The sequence below is a fragment of the Xyrauchen texanus genome, chromosome 41 (genome assembly GCF_025860055.1).
Source record: "Xyrauchen texanus isolate HMW12.3.18 chromosome 41, RBS_HiC_50CHRs, whole genome shotgun sequence".
In the NCBI taxonomy this organism is placed as follows: domain Eukaryota; kingdom Metazoa; phylum Chordata; class Actinopteri; order Cypriniformes; family Catostomidae; genus Xyrauchen; species Xyrauchen texanus.
Genome location: NC_068316.1, coordinates 35523536 through 35544688, shown reverse-complemented (window position 1 = coordinate 35544688; position 21153 = coordinate 35523536). Strand labels below are relative to the sequence as shown.

Sequence of the window (21153 nt, the reverse complement as noted above, 5' to 3'; positions counted from 1 at the left end):
GAGAAATCCAGCGTCAACTGTCCAACATGTTTGTGATGCTGATGAATGTTGTTGCTGACTTAGAAGATCTTGCTGTAATATGACAATTGATTATGGTTGGTTACAAATTTGGCAGATGATGAGAAGCAGATCGATAATCTGGAATCATCACAGAGGGAATTATCTGATAATCTGCTGGTGATAAAAATGTATCTGGATTACATTCTTGAAAAACTTGAAGAGTTGCAGAGATATGGTGAAATTCCTAGACGAGCTCTTCCCGAGTCTGCTTGACATAACAGGCCATAAAATGGAAATCGAGGAAGCTCACAGGGTTCTGGCTCATGGATCAGCTGAGGGAGACAGGCCATCTATCCTGGACAAATTCCTGAGATCATCTGATAAAAATCTTGTTACACAAGGTGAAGAGCAAACAAAAGCTTTCTTGGAAGAATCACAACAATTTCTTGTTCCCAGACATTGTGAATTCGAAAAGATAGAAACTTGATTGTTTCAAGGAATGCAAGAAACTTTTACATCAACGGAAGATCAGTTTTACACTGATATTCGCAGCCAAACTGAGTATAAATACTAATAATGAAAAAATCATTTGTGAGTAAGCCATTTGGTGTTTCTCATGAGAGTGGATTTACTTGCTGTACTTACTCTTGGCTGTCTGAGGAAGCTGGGCACCATTTTTGTTTATTTTTGTGTTGTCTCCACCTAGCAACTGGAGTTTGTTTCGTGGAATAACACTCCTTCAAGAAACTTTTGCATTTACGGAAGATCGCTTTTACACTGAAGTTCCCCGGCCATTGATAAGGATGACCGCAAAATATCTACATGCCTACAACAAGCGATGTTAATGGACTGAGAAAATCGCGGTGTGTTTTTTATGTGGCCTCTGAGTCAACTTGACTTGTTAAATACACACTTGACCATCCGAGGAACCGGGATGCATGTTTTGTTTATTTTTTTGATGGTTCCGCATAGTGGCTGAGTTTGTTTTGTGGAGAAATATACCTTTGGGACAGCTGTGGTTGAATCTGCTTGTTCTTTGTGCTTAAGCCTTCTATTGGTTGGAGATTGTTTTACAAAGTATTTTCTGCTATGTAATTTTGACTTGCAAAATCTGTATAGAAGGAACGGATTTGAGCAAAAAAGTTATTGAGGCGTGCATGGACTCTTTGAGTTCAGAGGGATCGACGCCAGTTGGAGCTGTCGTGCGTGGGGTTCATGCAAACATTTTTCTTTTTGTTTTGTTCGGGGGGAAATTTGGGATTTTGTTGTTGCACTAATGTTGAAATGTGGTCTTTATAATTTCGTTTTTGACACATGATCTATTTTTATATTATATCAAAGGTCAGATGTTAATATGAGTGGATTGTCTCTATCCACATGGAATGTGAATGGGTTGGGGCACCCCATAAAAAGTAGGGATGTTATTTTTTTTCTTAAACGTAAAGAAAATATGATATAGTGTTTCTTCAAGAAACTCATCTTTCCCCGCAGGCAGCTGAAAGATTTGGATGATATGGGGTGGACATGTTTTCTTTAGTGCTGACTCAAGTAAAAGCAGTGGAGTCATTATATTGATAAATTAACATGTACAATTAAAATTTCTCAAACAGATTAATGATAAATTAAGAGCCATTATTGTTCCCCTTCTGTCACTCACTCAACGTTGTGTCAATTGTAGTGACACAAGGGGCTTCTTTGGGAGCCTCGGATACCTCTGAATATGAAAAAGGCCAATACCAAATTGGCGAACAGAATTTGCATGTCCCACCCCCCGACATATTGGTATAAGAGGCAGGTGTTGTGCATCTGTTTAGTCAGATTATTTCTTTGGAGACGAGTGGTTGTGTGTTCAGCGAGTTGAAAATATCACTACTGTTCCACTCACCTCTAAGAGAGCTTTGCTGTTGGATCTACAGAGCATTGCCAGTGGCTTTCTCCCTCCTCTGCACGCCAGTGTAGTCCTCTAAAAGAGCTTTATTTTCTCTAAAAGAGTTAACTAAAAGAGTGTCATCTAACATCTTTTTAAAGGCATGTCTTTGTCAAGATACCCTTCCGCTTTTTCGTTGTTCCTGGATGCGGCAGATATCTCTCCACTTTTGACTGTCATAGGTGCTGCCTTGTGTGTCTGGGTTGCGGCAGCATTTGTGGATGGCTCATGTACTCATTACAAGAACTTGACATTGCATCGTTGCGTTCACGGCCTTCCTTTCTCAAGGGGAATGCCACTCCAGCCACCCCGTGTTGCTCCTTCTTCCCACGAGATAGAGGATGACCCGGCTGGCGATGGAGGCGATTTGGGTGGTTCAGCGGGCGCGGTTTTGCTGAGTAAATCCCCACAAACCACCCGCCCCCCAGCACACTCGATTGCTTCTGTCTGGACTCAAATGTTAGTCCAGCTCGCCTCATGGCCAGGGTGATGTCTCCGTTGGTGCCACAGAGTAGGATGATGACGTTGCCACTGCATCGGAGAGCGTCGCGGCATGTGAAGTGGATGACTCAGCTGGGCTGCTGCCTTTGGGTTTCCCCGTCCAGTTCGAGGCTGATGCCCAGATGTCCACTTAGCACTTAGGATGTAGAAACTTCACATCCACGTCTGTACAGTGTTCTCAACCCTGGCCAACCGGTTCTGACAAGTCCAGAGGATGCCTCACTATGACCTCCTCCTCAGTCACCAACCCACACCCTACAGGGTACGCAAAGCAAGGTAAGTGCCTTGAGTTTTTGGGCCTAGGGCTTCTGGTCAACTGGGAAAAGCGAAAGCTCTCCCCAGATCAGAGCATCTCTTTTCTGAATTGCTGCTCGTCATTCAAAATAGGCACTGCTGTCCCTCTAAAACAGTTCCAAAGCCTCCTGGGGCATATGTCATCCTCAGCTGCGGTCACACCGCTAGGGTTGATGCATATAAGACCGCTCCAGCACTGGCTTCAGACTCGAGTCGTGAGATGGGCACCCCCCTCTGCTCAGCCTTTTACCCCTTTTTAGCCACTAGAATCAGTCGAGCTAAGTGCCCTCTCCCAGAAGACGGCCCTCCTGATTGCGCTCGCTTCCATCAAGAGGGTTGGAGACCTGCAAGCGTTCTTTGTCAGCGACACTTGCCTGGAGTTCGGTCCGGCAGATGCTCATGCTAAGACCTCGACTGGGCTATGTGCCCAAGGTTCCTACGACCCCTTTCGGGGACCTGATAGTGAACCTGCAAGCGCTGCCCTGGGAGGAGGCAGACCCAGTCTTATTGTGGCTGTGTCCGGTATGTGCTTTGCGTACCTATTTGGACCGCACATAGATATTTAGACACTCTTAGCAGCTCTTTTGTTTACAGACAGCGGAAATGGAACGCTGTCTCCAAACATAGGCTCGCCTATACAGCAGCGGGCTGGGCAAGACCCAATACCTTTGCGAGATTCTAAAATCTCCGGGTTGAGTCGGTTTTGTCCTGTATTTTGTCAGATGTATAAGTTGGTAACACGGGATGACCCTCACTGAAGGCGAATATGTGTGCTTTTACCACCAAGTGAGTCTTCAAACTAGCGCTCCCTGGATGTTCTTCCTCCCCAGCCCTCTGGCTCGCGAATTCAGCAGAGGACTTTCCGCCCAGACCCACTATAGGTACTAGTTACTCTGTAATGAAATAGGTGCTCCATTGGTGCCGGTTATCACGGTAACCCCCTGTGATGTATTTTCCACAGTATGGTCCCCCTGTCAGGCGGACCCATGTCTCCCTTGGGCAGTGCCCTCTCGCCGTGTTTGTAAAGCTCCTCTCTCATTAGCCAGGACCTACCACCGAGCCACATCGATGTGTGGTGTAACAGGCACACGTGACGTATTTGCCGCATTTTCACCTCCCCAGCCAGGGCAGGATGTGATCTCCACGGGGTCTTTTCCTCCTGAAAGAATAGGACTGGAAAAGAACGCCTTCCCAGATGCGTGTTATAGCTAGATGGCCCCAGCTGCATCTAACACTCTATGAGGAGAAACATAGAGAGAGATGATCCCATGCTTGTCACGTTGCTTGTTCCCACCCCTCATAGAAAATCCTTGGTCGGATACCTGGAACCTAATAAAAACAATATGACGTCTTAGTGGGGCAGTGGGGAAGGTTAAGTCTAGTCTGATGCCCATGCTCTCATGCTTCAGCAGATCACGTAACACGGTTCAGTGTAGGAGGTGTTATTGAATAGGGAACCCTTGTGTCACTACAATCGACACAACGTCGAGTGAGTGACAGAAGGGGAACGTCTAGGTTACTAGTGTACTAATGGGCAGGGAGTGGTGGTGGTGTAGTGGTCTAAGCACATAACTGGTAATCTGGTAATCAGAAGGACACTGGTTTGAACCCCACCACCACCATTGTGTCCTTGAGCAAGGCACTTAACTCCAGGTTGCTCCAGGGGGATTGTCCCTGTAATAAGGGGTCTGTAAGTCGCTTTGGATAAAAGCGTCTGCCAACTGATTTAGGATGGACCACACAGAATCTCACCGAAATTAGGTTGAACTGCGTTTCACATCCCTGATCTCTGCCTGCATCACCTTGGTCTATTAATGGATTACCATCTTGAAATGGAATGCATAGACTAACAATTGCCAACAAAAGCCTTCATCAGCCAATTAACAAGGACAATTGCACCTATGTGAACTTCTGCTGTAATCCAGGATGGACTTCAAAGACATTGGTCATTAATCTTACAGTTCAAACAAAATCGATGTTTAAACACTGACCCTTAAAACTAACTTAGATTAATAATTTTAAACCATGACTTTAACTATACATAAGTAATATTTACATTATATTCATGATGTTAGCCAGAGGGGAACTGGCCCCCACAGTGAGTCTGGTTTCTCCCAAGGTTATTATTCTCCATTAATCAACATCTTATGGAGTTTTATGTTCCTTGCCACAGTCGCTTTCAGCTTGCTCGCTGGGGTTATTAATACAATTATTATTTAATTAATTATTTTTAAACACGATAAACAATTGTATTTTATGTAATTACACAACATCAACATTATAGACATTACAGTTTTATCGTCTGTTAATGCCTGATCTTCTGTAAAGCTGCTTTGAAACAATGTGTGCTGTGAAAGGCGCTATAAAAATAAAATTGACTTGACTTGACTCTTTCCCCCTTCAGTGTCCACCACGGTGTTTGAGGTTTACCGCCCTTTGCGGCAATGGAAGCTTTGAACATAGCCCACTCTGGTTCAATGTCCCCAACCTCCACAGGGATGCCTGAAAATCTCCGCCGGAGGTGTGAGTTGGACAGGGGCCTCCTCCAAACGTTCCCAGTTCACCCGCACTACTCGCTTGGGCTTCCAAGGTCTGTCCACAGTCTTTCCCCACCCCCTGACCCAACTCACCACCAGATGGTGATAGGTTGACAGCTCCGCCCTTCTCTTCACCCGAGTGTCCAAAACATATAGCCTCAGATCCGAAGACACCATTACAAAATCAATCATCGACCTTTGGCCTAGGGTGCTCTGGTACCACGTACACTTATGAGCATCCTTATGTTCGAACATGGTGTTTGTTATAGATTATCCATGACTAGGACAAAGGTCTAATAACAAACATCCACTTGGGTTCAGATCGGGGAGGCCGTTCCTCCCAATCATGCCTTTCCAGGTGTCCCTGTCATTTTCCATGTTCGCGTTGAAGTCACCCAACATCACAATGGACATACTGGGGCCCTATACAGTACTCCATTCAGGGTCTCCAAGAAGGCTTAATACTCTGAACTGCTGTTCGTTTCATATACACAGACAACAGTCAGAGTTTCCCCCCCACAACCCTTAGACGTAGGGAGACGACCCTCTAGTCCACCAGAGTAAACTCCCAACGTAGCAGTGCTCAGTCAGGGACTTGTGAGTATCCCACACCCGCCCATCACCTCACACCCTGGGAAACTCCAGAGAAGAAAAGAGTCCATCCCCTATCCAGGAGTTTGGATCCATAGCTAAAACTGTGCGTCGAAGTAAGCCCCACCGGATCCAACTGGTAAAGTTCCACCTCCCTCACCAATTCCGGCTCCTTCCATGTCCCTAGAGCTAGCCTTTGCCGCCCGAGTCTGGTCCGTCAAGACCCACGGCCTTCACTGCCACCCATATGGCAGCTCACCCTACTCTTGCGGTTTCTCCAATGGGTGGTGGGCCCAAGGGATGTAGAGGGGGGTGTCACGTCGCTTCTTTGGGCTGTGCCCGGTTCCATGACAAGCCCGGCCAACAGGCGCTCGCCGACAAGCAGGGTAACTCCTCCTCTTGCCATTTTTTCCATGTCTTTGTGAACCCCCTCACCTGACTTAGGAGACCCTACCAGCAGCACCTGGCTCCAGACAACTCAGCCCTCAGGATCATAAGGGCACACAAACCTCTCCACCACGATAAGGTGCTGGTTCCCGGAGAGTTTCATTGTATCCTTTTTCAATTTAATTGACAAAGATAATGGCAACTAACATGTCATAGATGTTTGAGGTAATATGTCAACGCTTTTGGCTAAACCTTTTTCAAAAATAAAAAAGTGTTTTACCCCTGCTTTCCTCTTTTACGGCTTGAAATGTGTAAAATAAAAAAAATAAAACGTTTATAAAAGTGACCAGCAGTATAATTTAAGAAGCTATGTAACAGAAATAATTTTGAAAGTTTTATAGATTTGAATCCCAATGATTGTGGATGATGCAGCACAGCACAATGAAGGAACAGTAAATGGGGGTTTGTTCACAAATATGGCAGAGAGAGTCATACAGTAAAATCATATGAAACAGATGATTAACTGGATGATTAGGCAGCACAGAGGAGTGTTTGCTTCAGTTAGGTTCAGGATCCTATGTCTGCGGCAGCTCTGAGATCTGCCGTCTTTTTCCAGAAGGAGAAAAATTAAAAACAAGCACCGGTGGTGGAGAGGGAAGCAAATGCCAGCCGCAGCGCCTGTTTCAGTCAGAGTCTTGGGTCTTTTTCCATGCTTTTTTAAAACACAATTTAAAAGGTGCATTTAAAAATGACTTATTAATGTGCCATTTTATTGTTACATTTAATTGCATTTTAAATACACAATGTACTATTGCAAAATGTAATTGTTAAATATAATAACATTTTTAAACATGAATTAGATAGCTAAAATGTGCCTATTTATTTATCCATTTATAAATTGGTTTCACGTTTTTATTTTTGTAAATTAGTAGATTGATAAATTATTTCTTCATTCTTTTTTTAATTGGCACTCCGCGGATTTCATATATAAAATGTTAAGAGATTTACACTTGGTTTTCAGAGTATCAAGCGCCCCCTTTAGGAATACAATTTTGTGTCTCAAAAGACACAGTCAGTGGCTGACAACATGTGCAATTTGTTATGTAGGTTTGTTATCTACAGAAAGTTTGGTGTGAATTTAGAAAACATATAGTCATATGTGGAGTCAGTGAAAATGTTAAAAGCATCCATATAAATGATCAGATGTTTTTTCAGGGTGAGCAAAGCAGACATGCATTTCAATTGAGAAAGTAAGAATTTACATTTTCTAAAAGGGTTTAAGTTTTTCTGAAACATAAACCTTAACATTAAATCTATTTAACACTTGTGCTGTCTTAACACCAAATTAGATAAAAAAGTATCTAATATTATGCTATAATATCACCTAATATTGGTTTAGATCTTTTTGTCAACTTGTTCCCCTTATGTCACTCACTCAACATTGTGTCGATGTAGTGACACTAGGGGTCTCTCTTGAGAGCCTCGGTTACCTCTTATCTTTGAGAAAAGGCCAATGAGAATTGGCGGAGAGAATTTGCATGCCCTGCCCCCGGACATACGAGTATAAAGGGAGGGAATCGTGCGTCTCTTCAGAGCCGAGCGGTTGTGATCAGCGAGCTGAGTAAAACCCACTGCTGTTTCACTCACTTCTAAAAAGCATACACTGTTGGAAATACAGCGCATTTCAGCGACTTTCTCATGCCAGTTCAGACCACACCCCTCAGCCCCTGAACCACCCATTCCCCAGCACACTCGTTTGTCCCCGTCCGGTTCTGAGATGCCACTCTGATGTCCATCAGGGAACGGAGGTTACGACAGTAACCGAAAACTTATCTCTAGGAGTTGTTAAAGTACGAGGCCTGGAAATGGCAAAAATGTAGCAAAAATTTAAGAGAAAAATCGCAGTGGCTGACTTCCTGTTAGGTTTAGGATATGGTTCTAAGATACCTTTTTGCACGTGTTGAAATGGACCAGGCCTCATTGTTCTATGAAAAAAAAGCATTCTTTATTGGTTATTTTGAATAAATTAGATACCATAAGAAAACATATGTGCAAGTTTTTTTTTAAGCTCTTTTATTTTTTTAAACATGGCAGAAAGTCATACTTGTGGAGTTCCCAGTCTGGGAAATGACAAATGACTGGCCATTGAAAATGAATGGGGAAGATCACAAAAAAAATACTTTAATCTCTAGGAGTTTACAATGGCTGACTTCCTGTTAGGTTTAAGATATGGTTCTAAGATACTTTTTTGCACGTGTTGAAATGTTAAATATGCCCACTGATTGTCTTACGTGTAGGTAAAGCATTGCATGAGGGCTGCTTCATTGAATTTTTGTAGGTGACGCTACCGAGCCATTTTGCCACAATTAATTCAAAAACCAGACTCAGATGTACATTTTTCCTACTTTTGAGATGTGTACAAAGAGGCATGTTTAGGATTCAAAAACTTGTTGCATATCGAACTTTGTCAGGCCGCCACGTACACGCCCTTCAATGAAAACTCATCACCAAGGCCTTTAGATTAAGACTGACTAAATATAATGTTGATCTGATTCAATTTCTGGGAGGAATTTGTTAAAGTACAAGACCTGGAATTGGCTGTTGCCATTAGGTGGCGCTATGACTGTAACTGAATATTGGCACGTAGATGTATTAATTATCAAACTTGAAGTTTGGGGCAGATTGGACATTGTATGTATGAGTTATAACAACTGCCTTTTTCATGGCAAACCATCAAACTTTGTCAGAAAAATCACGCCCACGCTGTGCAGTGAAAACTCAAAAGCTTCACAATTTAGCATCGCCAAGGCCTTTAGATTAGAATATCTAAAAATGTCTGAACAGTGTCAAACGAAAAAAAGGTCTGAACAGTGTCTGGTCTCTGCCTCACATTACTTCAGGTGGATTTTTCACAAGCGACAACATTGGCAAAAAAAGTTGATATTTAGTTAAAAATAAAATTGCTTGCTAATGTTTATTTAGCAAGTTTCACAGAAATTTGTTTAAATTAGAGGCTATCTGCATGTCCGATGAACGCAGACCGTCATGTAATTTTTTCCAGAAATATCTAGCATTACTCGTACAAATAAATGCTTCGTAACTAAAACTTTTGACTTTCAATAGACAGTATTGACAACACAATATTTACCTTGAAAGTTAGCCTCAGTTTTCAATTTGAAGCAGTAAGCCCAACGCTGGAGTAAATCTCCCATGATATCCCCTCTGTCTCCTCCCAAACAAATGAAGGATGACGATGATGATGATAAATTTATTATTCATGCCCAGTAACCCCTTAATCAATCACATGTGCCTTTAGCTTATATTGTCATGAGTTTCTGGGCAGATTTCAGAAATAAAATTGGTGATTGGATGGTGAAGACACTGAGACAGGAACCATGGGAATAATTGTTCCCAAATTTGAACGTTCCGGCTGGAAACGGTTAAAGGTTCTTAACAAAGATTACATCCGCACCTCAGTTGATGTATATATTGAGTGGGGACACATTGTTTTAATTTTTTATTTGATATGACTGCAAAAGACCTCAACCAACTCATGAACTCAGTCCCCACCCATTCTGGACTCAGACTCAGAACTGTTGGAAATCATTCAACAATGGAGCTTGGATGCCCTTTATTGGACATTTCTTGTAATTGCCACTCAGAGAATTAATAGACTGGATTAGACATGGGCTCTCTTGTATTTTTACATTTCAGTGGATATTTAAACTATATTTTATTTATATAAAATGTAATAAATATGTTTAATAACGTTAAACTTTAAAGTTAAATTATGCCAAATACCACAAAACATTGAGCGTTGCTCGACGGAAGAGCGGCCCACAGGTACATGGCGATTCCCCAGGTGGATTGGGCGGTTGCAATCCACCTATGCCCAGAGAGTGCAGCCACCTGGCGGGGTCACCCTGTGCTCCCCTCCAAGGCCTGTAGGACGACGTCGTCATTGGCTGCCAAAGCCTACAGCGCCACTGGACAGGCCACTTCCATGGCCCTCCTGCATGTCCACCAGGCCAAGGCACTCAAAGATCTGCACGAGGGTAGTCCTGATCCCGACGTGCTGCAGGAACTGCGCGCAGTCACTCGGGCAGGCGATGGCCACACTTGTGGTTCAGGAACGTCATCTGTGGCTGAACTTGGTCGAGATGTGTGAGACGGACAAGACACGCTTTCTCGACCCCCGTCTCACGGACCCCCTCGAGGACCCGGAAGGCTCCTAGGCGCTCCTGAGGCGGTCGACCCAAAGACCAAGACATTCGCTCCGGAGCTAAAGCACTACTTGATTATCAGGTTCCTAAGAGGCGCCCGGAGGTTAAATCCCTCCCGGCCAAGCCTGTTCCCCTCCTGGGATCTCTCAGTGGTCCTCTCGGGCCTTCAGAGACCCCCCTTTGAGCCACTTGAATCAGTTGGACTCAGGACCCTCTCCTAAAGATGGCCCTGCTGATCGCTCTCGCCTCAATCAAGAGGGTTGGGGACCTGCAAGCGTTCTCTGTCAGCGACACTTGCCTGGAGTTGGTCCGGCAGACACACATGTGATCCTAAGTCTGCGACTGGGCTACGTGCCCAAGGTTCGTACCACGGCCTTCAGAGACCAGGTAGTGAACCTGCAAGCGCTGCCCCGGGAGGAGGCAGACCCTGCCCCTTCGTTGCTGTGTCCGGTACGTGCTTTGCTTACCTATTTGGACCGTACACAGCGCTTTAGACGTTCTGAGCAGCTCTTTGTCTGCTTTGGTGGACAGCGGAAAGGGAACGCTGTCTCCAAAAAGAGGCTCTCCCACTGGGTGGTGGACGCCATTTCATTGGCCTATCGCACCCAGGCCGTAAACCCCCCCCCCCGCGGGTCCGAGCACACTCAACAAGGAATCTACCTGGCAGACATATGCAGAGCAGCGGGTTGGGTAACACCTAATACCTTTGCGAGATTTTACATCCAAGCCAGGTCCAAGTCAGTAGAACTCGGTAACACGCTGACAGACTGACCGGGTGGATCACTTGCACCTAGCGTCCTTTCCCTCGGTTGAGGTAAAACTGTGCGCTTTTTCTCCCAGGCAATCCCAATCACTCAGCTCCCTGGATGACTCCTCCCTAGCCCTCTGGGTCTGCAATTCAGCGGAGGAATTCGTCGACCCAATCCACTGCGGGCCTTGCTCCCCTGTCTAGGGTAACTATAAGGATTCCGACGACTTTATGGGGCATTGGGGGAAGGGTACGTGCATTCTGATACAGTTGGTCATTTTGGCACGTCAAGTACCTGCCCGCTCCTGTGTCAGCAGTACATGGCTCAGCGCATGGTGTGATTTAAATTGGACCTCTAGTGTCGCTTCTTCGACACAACGTCAAAGTGAGCGACAGACGGGGAACGTCTAGGTTATGGACCATTTCCGGTTCGTCAGAAAAATAATGAATTAAACAGATGCATTTCCCCGCCTTTATACCCGTATGTCATGGGACGGAACATGCAAATTCTGTCTGCCAACTTCTCATTGTCCTTTTTTCATAGATCAGAGGTATATTCGATGCACAAGAGGTCTTCCCCAGGTTATTGTTATAAACATGAGCCTCATCTGAAGGGTCGAGGAGGTGTTGTTGCTACAATTTACAGTGAAGTTTTGGTGTTACTCAGAGGACAGGATATAAATGTAAGTCTTTTGAACTAATAATGCTTAATGTGACACCATCAGATATAAATAAAAAATCTCTGTCGTCTTTTGTCCTTGTACAATGTATATATAGATCACCCGGGCCTTATTCTGATTTCCTTTTTGAATTTGCACATTTTTTATCAGATCTTGTAGTTACTGTAGATAGAGCTTTAATTGTTGGTGACTTCAACGTTCACATAGATAATAAAAATTATACATTGGGATTAGCATTTCTTGGCAACAATCTTGGAGCCAGACAAAATGTACCAACTCATCGCCATAATCATACGCTAGATTAAATTCTGTCATATGGAGTTGATGTTGATAATATAGAAATTCTGCAGCAGAGCGATGACATCTCGGATCATTACCTCATCTCTTGTATGCTGCAATCAGTTAATGTTACACAATCTACGCCATGCTATCGTTCAGGTAGAACTATTCTTTCGACTACTTCACATAGCTTCACTAATAATATTCCAGATCTATCTCATACACTCAATACACCCCAAAGCCCAGAAAAACTTGATGAAATAACAAAAAATATAAATGCAGTCTTTTCTAGCACACTTGATATTGTCGCCCCACTTCGATTAAAGAAAATTAAAGAAATTAGCCCTGCACCATGGTACAATGATCACACTCATGCTCTCAAGAGAACAGCTTGGAAAATCGAGCGCATGTGGAAAAATACAAAATTAGAAGTGGTGCATGGAAGGATAGTGTCTGTAGATACAGACAGGCACTAAAAGCTGCCAGGTCAGCATATTAACCACAACAATCCTAGATGTTTATTCAGTACTGTGGCTAAATTGGTTAGGAATAAAGCTTATCAGTTACAAATGACTTGCTGTTATCAACTGATCGCAGCTGCATTTCACTTCTAGTGCTTTTAGATCTAAGTGCTGCATTTGACACGATAGATCACAACATTCTCTTGAATAGGTTAGAGAATTATGTTGGCATTTGTGGAGTTGCATTAGCATGGTTTAGGTCATATTTAGCAGACCGCTACCACTTTGTCTATGTAAATGTGGAATTGTCAAACCAAACAAAAGTAAAATATGGAGTGCCACAGGGATCAGATTTAGGGCTTCTGCTTTTCTCCATGTATATGCTTCCCCTGGGAGATATTATCAGGAATCGTGGAATAAGTTTCCACTGCTATGCCGACGATACACAAATATATATTTCTTCAAAACCTGATGAGATTTCACAATTCTCAAAATTAGCAGAGTGTATCAATGATATAAAACTGCTTGGCCAGAAATGTCCTTCTACTCAATTCTGAGGTACAATAGAGGTACTAATTATTGGACCAAAAAAATAAGCCACTACAATATAATTTGACTCTCGATGAAAATCAAATTACCAATGTTTGTAGAACAGCATTCTTCCACTTAAGAAATATTGCTAAATTAAGGCTCATGCTCTCTGTTGCTGATGCCGAAAAACTAATTAATGCGTTCATGACCTCAAGAATAGATTATTGTTATGCATTACTGGGAGGATGTCCAGCAACATCAATAAATGAACTTCAATTAGTTCAAAATGCAGCAGCCAGAGTGCTAACGAGAACCAAGGAATATGATCATATTAACCCCATTTTATCATCGTTATATTGGCTACCTGTTAAATTCTGTATTAATTACAAAATTCTGTTAACTACGTACAAAACTTTGAATGGTCTAGCTCCGCAGTACTTAAGTGACCTTTTACCACGCTATATTCCAACACGTCCTAAAGTGTAGTGCCACCAACTGGTGGAAGGAAGTGTGTCAGTTTTAACAGACGTTGAAAAATCCCTATTTAGTAGATTTTCCCGACATTTCTTTTTATCTGAGTAGTTGATATGGCAACAAGTATACAGATGAAGTTTCTTCTAACCAGTGTGTGTGGAAACATTTAAAACACGTGTGTGACAACTAACCCCATGTTAGTTTTTGCCCCATGCTCTTGTAGGCTACAGATCTGAAAATTATAATATATGCTGAACACTTGAATGTTGAAAGTGTTCATAAATGTTTTTACTGATATAAAAATGTCAATTATTTACTGTAGATATATGCAATATACAGAAAATGACAATATGACAAATTTAAATTTTCATATGTATAATGTTTTTTAAACACTTGTGGAATTTAAATGTGTACATAAATATTATTATTCTTCTTCTCCTTGCACCCCAATATCTCAAAAAGTCACTGGTCAAAAATGTTCTAATTTGGCACATTGATACTTCAGGGCAATGGGTACCCGCACACCAAGTTTTCCCCACATTCACCCATAGGGTGCACTACAGGCCACGCCCAAAAGTTCCATTTTCAAAATGATGGTATTTCCACCCCATATGTCCAGTTCTTCTGAAACTTGTTGTACATGCCTCATTTCACACTGGGAATAAAAAAAGCATCAAGGACCCATAAGGTCATGCATGATGGATTTTCCTGTACAGTGAAAATTTGGAGAAACCTAAATGTCCACATTGCCTCAATATATATGTCAATAAATCAAATGTAATTTTGACTGATGGTTTTTAAAACCAAACATGCCAACATGACATCACTCTAAAGTACCGTGCAACATTTCACCTTGATTTGTCAAAAGATGACTGAATTGCAGTTGTGTGAACTTGGGTCAAATCTGACAATGCTAGCCACTAGTTATTTTTTTATACCTAAACTGAAAGCAAAAATACTCAGCAATGTGAATAGATAGATAGATAGATAATTTTATAGCTAATCAAGAATAGCTAACTTGGCTAAGATGTTGTGCTGATAAGTGTTGGGTCAGAGGTTCAAATCCAGTCACAGCCATAATTTTTCATATTATGCTAAAAATTATTCATGTGTTTGTTTATTTGATTGGCATGTGTTCTGGACACTCACTGTGTTGGAAGGTGGGTCCATTGTCATTGACATCTGTCAAGCTGATGGTAACAGTTGTGGTGGTGCTGTAGCCTCCTGTGAGTCCCAGCATATCTTTCACCTGAACCACAACCAGATACAGGTCTCTCGATTCTCTGTCCATATTTGGCAATGATGTCACAATTATACCTGTGACAGACCGAGAAAATAATATAAAGTGACCAAATTTTTTTTATTGACAATGAAGACACTTAAAATATTTAGATGTCATTGCAATATATAACAAAATGTAATATCAATGTCCCTTAAAAAAAAAAAAGTTTGTTGGGTTTGAAAATATGACAATAGATTTAAAGGTCAAAATTAAGACAAAAGTATTTGTATGTCACACTAAAACATTTGTTATAATATCATTGCATTAAAAAGCTAAATTTCAAAGAAAATGGAATCTGTAAACAAATTATGCTAGAGCAGTTTTTAGAACTAACTTTTTTCAATAATTTAAAGCAACTGGTTTCAAGGGCTACGTTTACACCAAAGCCAAATGTGGCACAAATCTTATTTTCTGCTGAAATCCGTTTTTCATATTGACATTTTTAATATAGCTCATATCAGGCACTTGTCTGAACAGCCAACATTCATAAATTGACCCTATAGCAACTCCTAATAAGAAAGCATAATGTAATAACCGCACATAATGTAATACATTAAATGTAATACACGTTAACAATGTCATAATTTTCTCAAAACATAATACAATTATGAGCGCATAATGGCACTGTGTAAAGACATACCACTGTTTGTGTAATGAGCACCAGAAGAATACAGACACATCTCACGCCATTCAGTTGAATTTATGAAAATGCAGAGTGCACTACTTGAAGGCCACGTACTCACTACAAATATATACTACAAAAGTAATAGCAGCACATAATGTATAAGTGAAACGTAATGTTTATGACTATTATTTTGTCTTCTTTAACATAATTAAGTGATGAGCATAAAACTTAATATTGTCAAGATTCAATGCTATTACATTAAGGGAAATGTATTAGTCTACATTATAAACTCAGACACATTTTTATAAAAACAATTATAATTATGTGAATGTGATCTGCTCCATTTTAAATAGCTTTGAACTGTTTTATTATTATTATAATTATTTAAAATGACTGGCTTTAAAAGTGATAGTGAGAGGTGGAGTATGTATTTTTATTTAAATGTCCCTTGGCATGTTGAAGACACTCGCATCTATATATGCTAAATCTTCCTCTTGCAGTAATCCTCATATCCTTCCTCATCATGTTTTATTTAGATCTGAACTAAATGAGAAGCCAAATTCTATTAAAGTGTGACAAAACTGTGCTTGTCAAAACAAGCATACAATGTGGACAAATCATTTGCGCGACCACTGCTCATTTCAAGCCTCTGATAGCACACCACAGATAAGTTTGAGCTGCAATAGACGGTTGCGCAAGTAAAGGCATCTGCTTTGTGTTGGTTGGGCTGTGGATGCTGTGCTGTTAAGTGGATGACAGCCTACATTTGTGTATTATTAATTGCTTTTAGTTTAAAGAGCAATAGCCTACTATGTGTAAAAAAAATATTTACCACTGCAATTATCAACCTGACATAGGCTACTCAGCCCTTAAAGGGATAGTTTACCCAAACTTAAATTTCAGTCATTATTATCATGTTGTTCTAAACCCTTAAGACTGTTTGTATTTTTTGAAGCACAAAGGAAAACATTTTGGAAAATCTCCATCACTTTGTTGTCTCGTTGTTGTCCAAATGATATACCCTTAGTTCTTAATACTGTGTGTATCCCTAACCCTTTGGTATCGAAAGAAGGAGGCAGAGAGTTTCCTACGGGTGCCTTTGTTTATTTAGCTTCAGGTGCGATAAACTTTAATGTTCAGCGATGCCTTTGTTTGATTTCAATCACCTTTATGCAACACATTCTTCTGCAGCACTGTATTGAACATTGTATTTCGTCGTATATCATATCACATCACTTCAAATCTCCTCATGATACATCGTAAGCACTTCAAACACCGTAAAACACCGTAAAGCACCGTAAAGCACCGTAAAACTACAAAGAAAGACAAATAAAGAATAAACAAATGTAAATACATATTCACAATATGAAATTAAGCGTTCACAGCATAAGAAACATATATTATTAGCCAAAGTTTAATTACAAATATTATGCTCAAAATAAGAAATCAAAAGGCACTATGAAATTATCATGAAATGAACACGAAACATAACATACCTCGCTCCGCTTTCCAAAGGGTTACTAAAACTAAAAATATTTAAATTTTTAATGATAATTAGAGCTTATTTGTGTGAGCTTGTGTAACACACGTGAACTCTCTTATGTGTTGCAAACAAATTCCCTTGCGTACCTTACGCCCTCTAGTAGAGATGTAAAGCAAAACAAATTAAAGGGGCCGGTCATTACACGGTGCCCCTTTAGCAGTCGTTTGTAATAGTTGTCTATGAGGCCCCAAATTCTTGTAAGTGGTATAGCTGCCCATTCATCTTGGCAAAATGCCTCCAGTGGCTCAATGATACAATGGTCAGGAGACTGTGATGGCCACTCTAGAACCTTTTTCTACTGTAACCACTGGAGGCTCAACTTGGCCTTGTGCTTAGGGTCATTGTCATGCTGGAAAGACCAAGAGCATCCAATGCCCAACTTTCATGTAGAAGAATGCAAATTGTCTGCAGGTATTTTCTGATAACATGTTGCATTCATCTTGTCATCAACGTTCACAGGATTCCCCCTGCCTTTAGAGCTCACACACCACCAAAACATCAGTAAGCCACCACCATGCTTCACAATGGGGATGGTATTCTTTTCACTATAGGCCTCTTTGTCCCCTCTCCAAACATAGCACTTATGGTCCTGACCATAAAGCTCTATTTTGGTCTCGTCACTCCAAATTACAGTGTGCCAGAAGCTGTGAGGCATTTCAAGGTGTTGTCGGGCAAATTTTAACCAGGCTTTTTTGTGACATTGACACAGTAAAGGCTTCTTACTTGCAACTCGACCATACAGCTAATTTTTGTTCAAGTATCATTGTATTGTGCTCTTTGAAAAAACCACACTGTCTTTTTCCAGAGCAGCCTGTATTTCTCCTGAGTTTACCTGTGGGTTTTTCTTTGTATCTCGAACAATTCCTCTGGCAGTTGTGGTTTAAATCTTGCTTGGTCCTTGGTTACCTGACCTTGGCATGGTATCAAGAGATCCCCAAATTTTCCACTTATAATAAGTGATTGAACAGTACTGACTAGCATATTCAAGGCTTTGGATATCTTTTTATATGCTTTAAATCTTCATAAAGTTCCATTACCTTTGCAGTATTATACATGCAGAAGAATTGAAACAACTTGATTTTAATCTAGGGACTTTCAAACTTAACAATCCTGGAATTCTTCACCGTCATAAATTAAACGGCCCAGGCATCATCACTGCTCAGAAAGGCCCCTCAGCCTGACCTTCTGAACTTCCACACAAAGTTAAAGCAGACTTTTCCTTGAAAGGTTTTCAAAAGACCATCAGATTTGTACGACTCGAATACAAAGACTTTACATCTTATTCCATTAGCATTTTACACAAAGTCACAGTACTTTACCGATTTAGCCTTCTAAAATCTACAGAATGCATTTAATCCATGATTTAGGTTTAGTCCTAGACCTAGTCTTGCTAAGTAATTCTGAAAGTTTCTTTGAAATGTGGTAACATGTTTAACTGACAAATTATTGATTATACCCTGATGTACCTCTTTAAAATGTGTGTAATATTTTATCCATGTGGTATAACCAAGGACTTAACCTGTATGATTTGTAACCAGGAATTGTTAAGTTTTGTTAGCTACATGTATAATATCCATGAAATAAATGTAATGTTTAGTATGTAATCGTTTACTGGCATATGCAGAGAAAGCTGATGACAACGAATATCATGCCTCTTGTAGCATTTGCAAGATATAAAGTTAATGATTAAACTTGATGAATGATGAATTTTGTAAAATAATCTGAAACAACTGTTGGAAAAGACCATTTGACCATATGACTATGAAAAGTCACTTCTGATTGGCGCAGGACACCTTTGGGGATGCGGCCAATTTCAGTTCAAATGTTTCCAAACAGGAAGAACACTCTCTCTTCCCTTCTTATATCTCTCTCATCGTCTCTCCTGCTGACTGCTCAGACCGTGCTCTGACTCTTCCCTGGTGTTCTTCTCGGGATCTCGTTGGAAGGAGGTCCATGCCATGTGAGGACCAAGGAAGCTCGGGACTCAAAGTCCTGAGAAAGACTCTCACACTCTATGGTCCATGAGAAGGCCTTGCTTCAAAGCCAAACTCATCATTCATACAGAAGAATAAAATAGGACTTATAGACAATTGGAAGAGTTTTTGGGGTAGACCTGACCTGCTAAAGAGAGATGGACTCCATCCCTCCAGGGAAGGTGCTCTCTAATAATTTGTCTCATAGTCTTAATAATGATATTGACTAACTGGGGCCCAGGTCAGGAAGCAAACAAATTGGTTAATCTGAACATCTGCTAGCTGCCTTAAGATGTCACACAGGTCAAATAAACTACAACACATAGAGACAGTATCTCCTAGATATCTCATAGAGACTGTGTCTGTTTCCAAACTACCAACCACAAAACCTTCACTAAATCAGTCAAACTTGAAGAAAACAAACAAGTTAAAGATAAACATCATATAAAAATAGGGCTACTAAACATTAGATCTCTTTCTACCAAAGCACTAATTGTTAATGAAATTATTACAGATAATAGTTTGGATATGCTCTGTTTGACTGAAACCTGGCTTAAACTGGATGAATATATTAGATTAAATGAATCTACTCCCCCAGGTTATTTTTATAAACATGAGCCTCATCTGAAGGGTCGAGGAGGAGGTGTTACTACAATTTACAGTGAAGTTTTTGGTGTTAGAGGACAGGATATAAATGTAAGTCTTTTGAACTAATAATGCTTTATGTGACACCATCTGATATAAATAAAAAAATGATGCCATCTTTTACCATTTCTACAGTGTATAGATCACCCGGGCCTTACTCTGATTTCCTTGGTGAATTTGCAAATTTTTTATCAGATCTTGTAGTTACTGTAGATAGAGCTTTAATTGTTGGTGACTTCAACATTCACATAGATAATGAAAAAGATACATTGCGATTAGCATTTATCGATATACTCAACTCTCTTGGAGTCAGACAAAATGTAACAGGACCAACTCATCGCCATTTAATCCCTAGATTTAATTCTGTCATATGGAGTTGATGTTGATAATATAGAAATTCTGCAGCAGAGTGATGACATCTCGGATCATTACCTCGTCTCTTGTATGCTGCGATCAGCTAATGTTACTCAATCTACACCACACTATCATTCAGGTAGAACTATTCTTTCGACCACTAAAGATAGTTTCACTAATGATATTCCAGATCTATCTCATACACTCAATAAAACCCAAAGCCCAGAAGAACTTGATGAAAGAACAAAAAATATAAATGCAGTCTTCTCTAGCACTCTTGATAGTGTCGCCCCACTTCGATAAAGAAAATTAAAGAAATTAGCCCTGTCCCATGGTACAATGATCACACTCATGCTCTCAAGAGAGCAGCTCAGAAAATGGAGGGCATATGGAAGAATACAAAATTTTAATTATTTTATGGTGCATGGAATTATAGTGTCTGTAGCTAAAGACAGGCACTAAAAGCTGCCAAGTCAGCATTTTTTAGCAAACTCATAGAAAATAACCACAACAATCCTAGGTGTTTATTCAGTACTGTGGCTAAATTGGTTAGGAATAAAGCCTCAACCGAACCAGATATTATGTCGCAGCACAAGAGTAATGACTTGATGAATTTCTTTACAGATAAAATTGAAATAATCAGGAATAAAATTGGAATTATGTAATCGTCAGTCATAGCACCTCAGAAAACAGTGTCTAATAATTTTCCTCACATGCAACTTCAATCTCTTCACTGTCTTAGGTCACGAAGAGCTAACAAAACTTATCGAAACATCAAAAGCCACAACATGTTTGTTAGATCCAATACCAACTAAGCTCTTAAAAGAGGTATCTCCTGTATCACCTCTTCTTAATATTATTAACTCCTCGCTATGCTTTGGACAGAAACTTTAAAATGGCAGTTATCAAACCGCTTATTAAGAAACCACAACTTGATCCTGGAGAACTGGCTAATTATAGACCAATTTCAAATCTCCCGTTTATGTTGTAAATACTATAAAAGGTATTATCCTCCCAAATATGTTCATTTCTACAGAGAAATGGTATATAAAATGAATTTCAGTAAGGATTTAGGCCACATCACAGTACAGAGATTGC

At 40.7% G+C, this 21153-nt stretch overlaps 1 protein-coding gene across 4 annotated transcripts in view; it reads right to left on the bottom strand.

The window, feature by feature from the left end:
* The window catches only part of cdh19 (cadherin 19, type 2), a 238028-nt gene that overhangs the window by 105614 nt on the left and 111261 nt on the right, over positions 1-21153 (bottom strand). For 3 of the 4 annotated variants that reach the window (XM_052113585.1, XM_052113587.1, XM_052113588.1), the window contains exon 5: positions 14783-14950. The exons of the other annotated variant lie outside the window; for it this stretch is intronic. In XM_052113585.1, coding sequence (XP_051969545.1) covers positions 14783-14950 — 168 coding nt within the window. The remainder of the gene's footprint in view (positions 1-14782; positions 14951-21153) is intronic. 4 annotated transcript variants of the gene reach the window in all.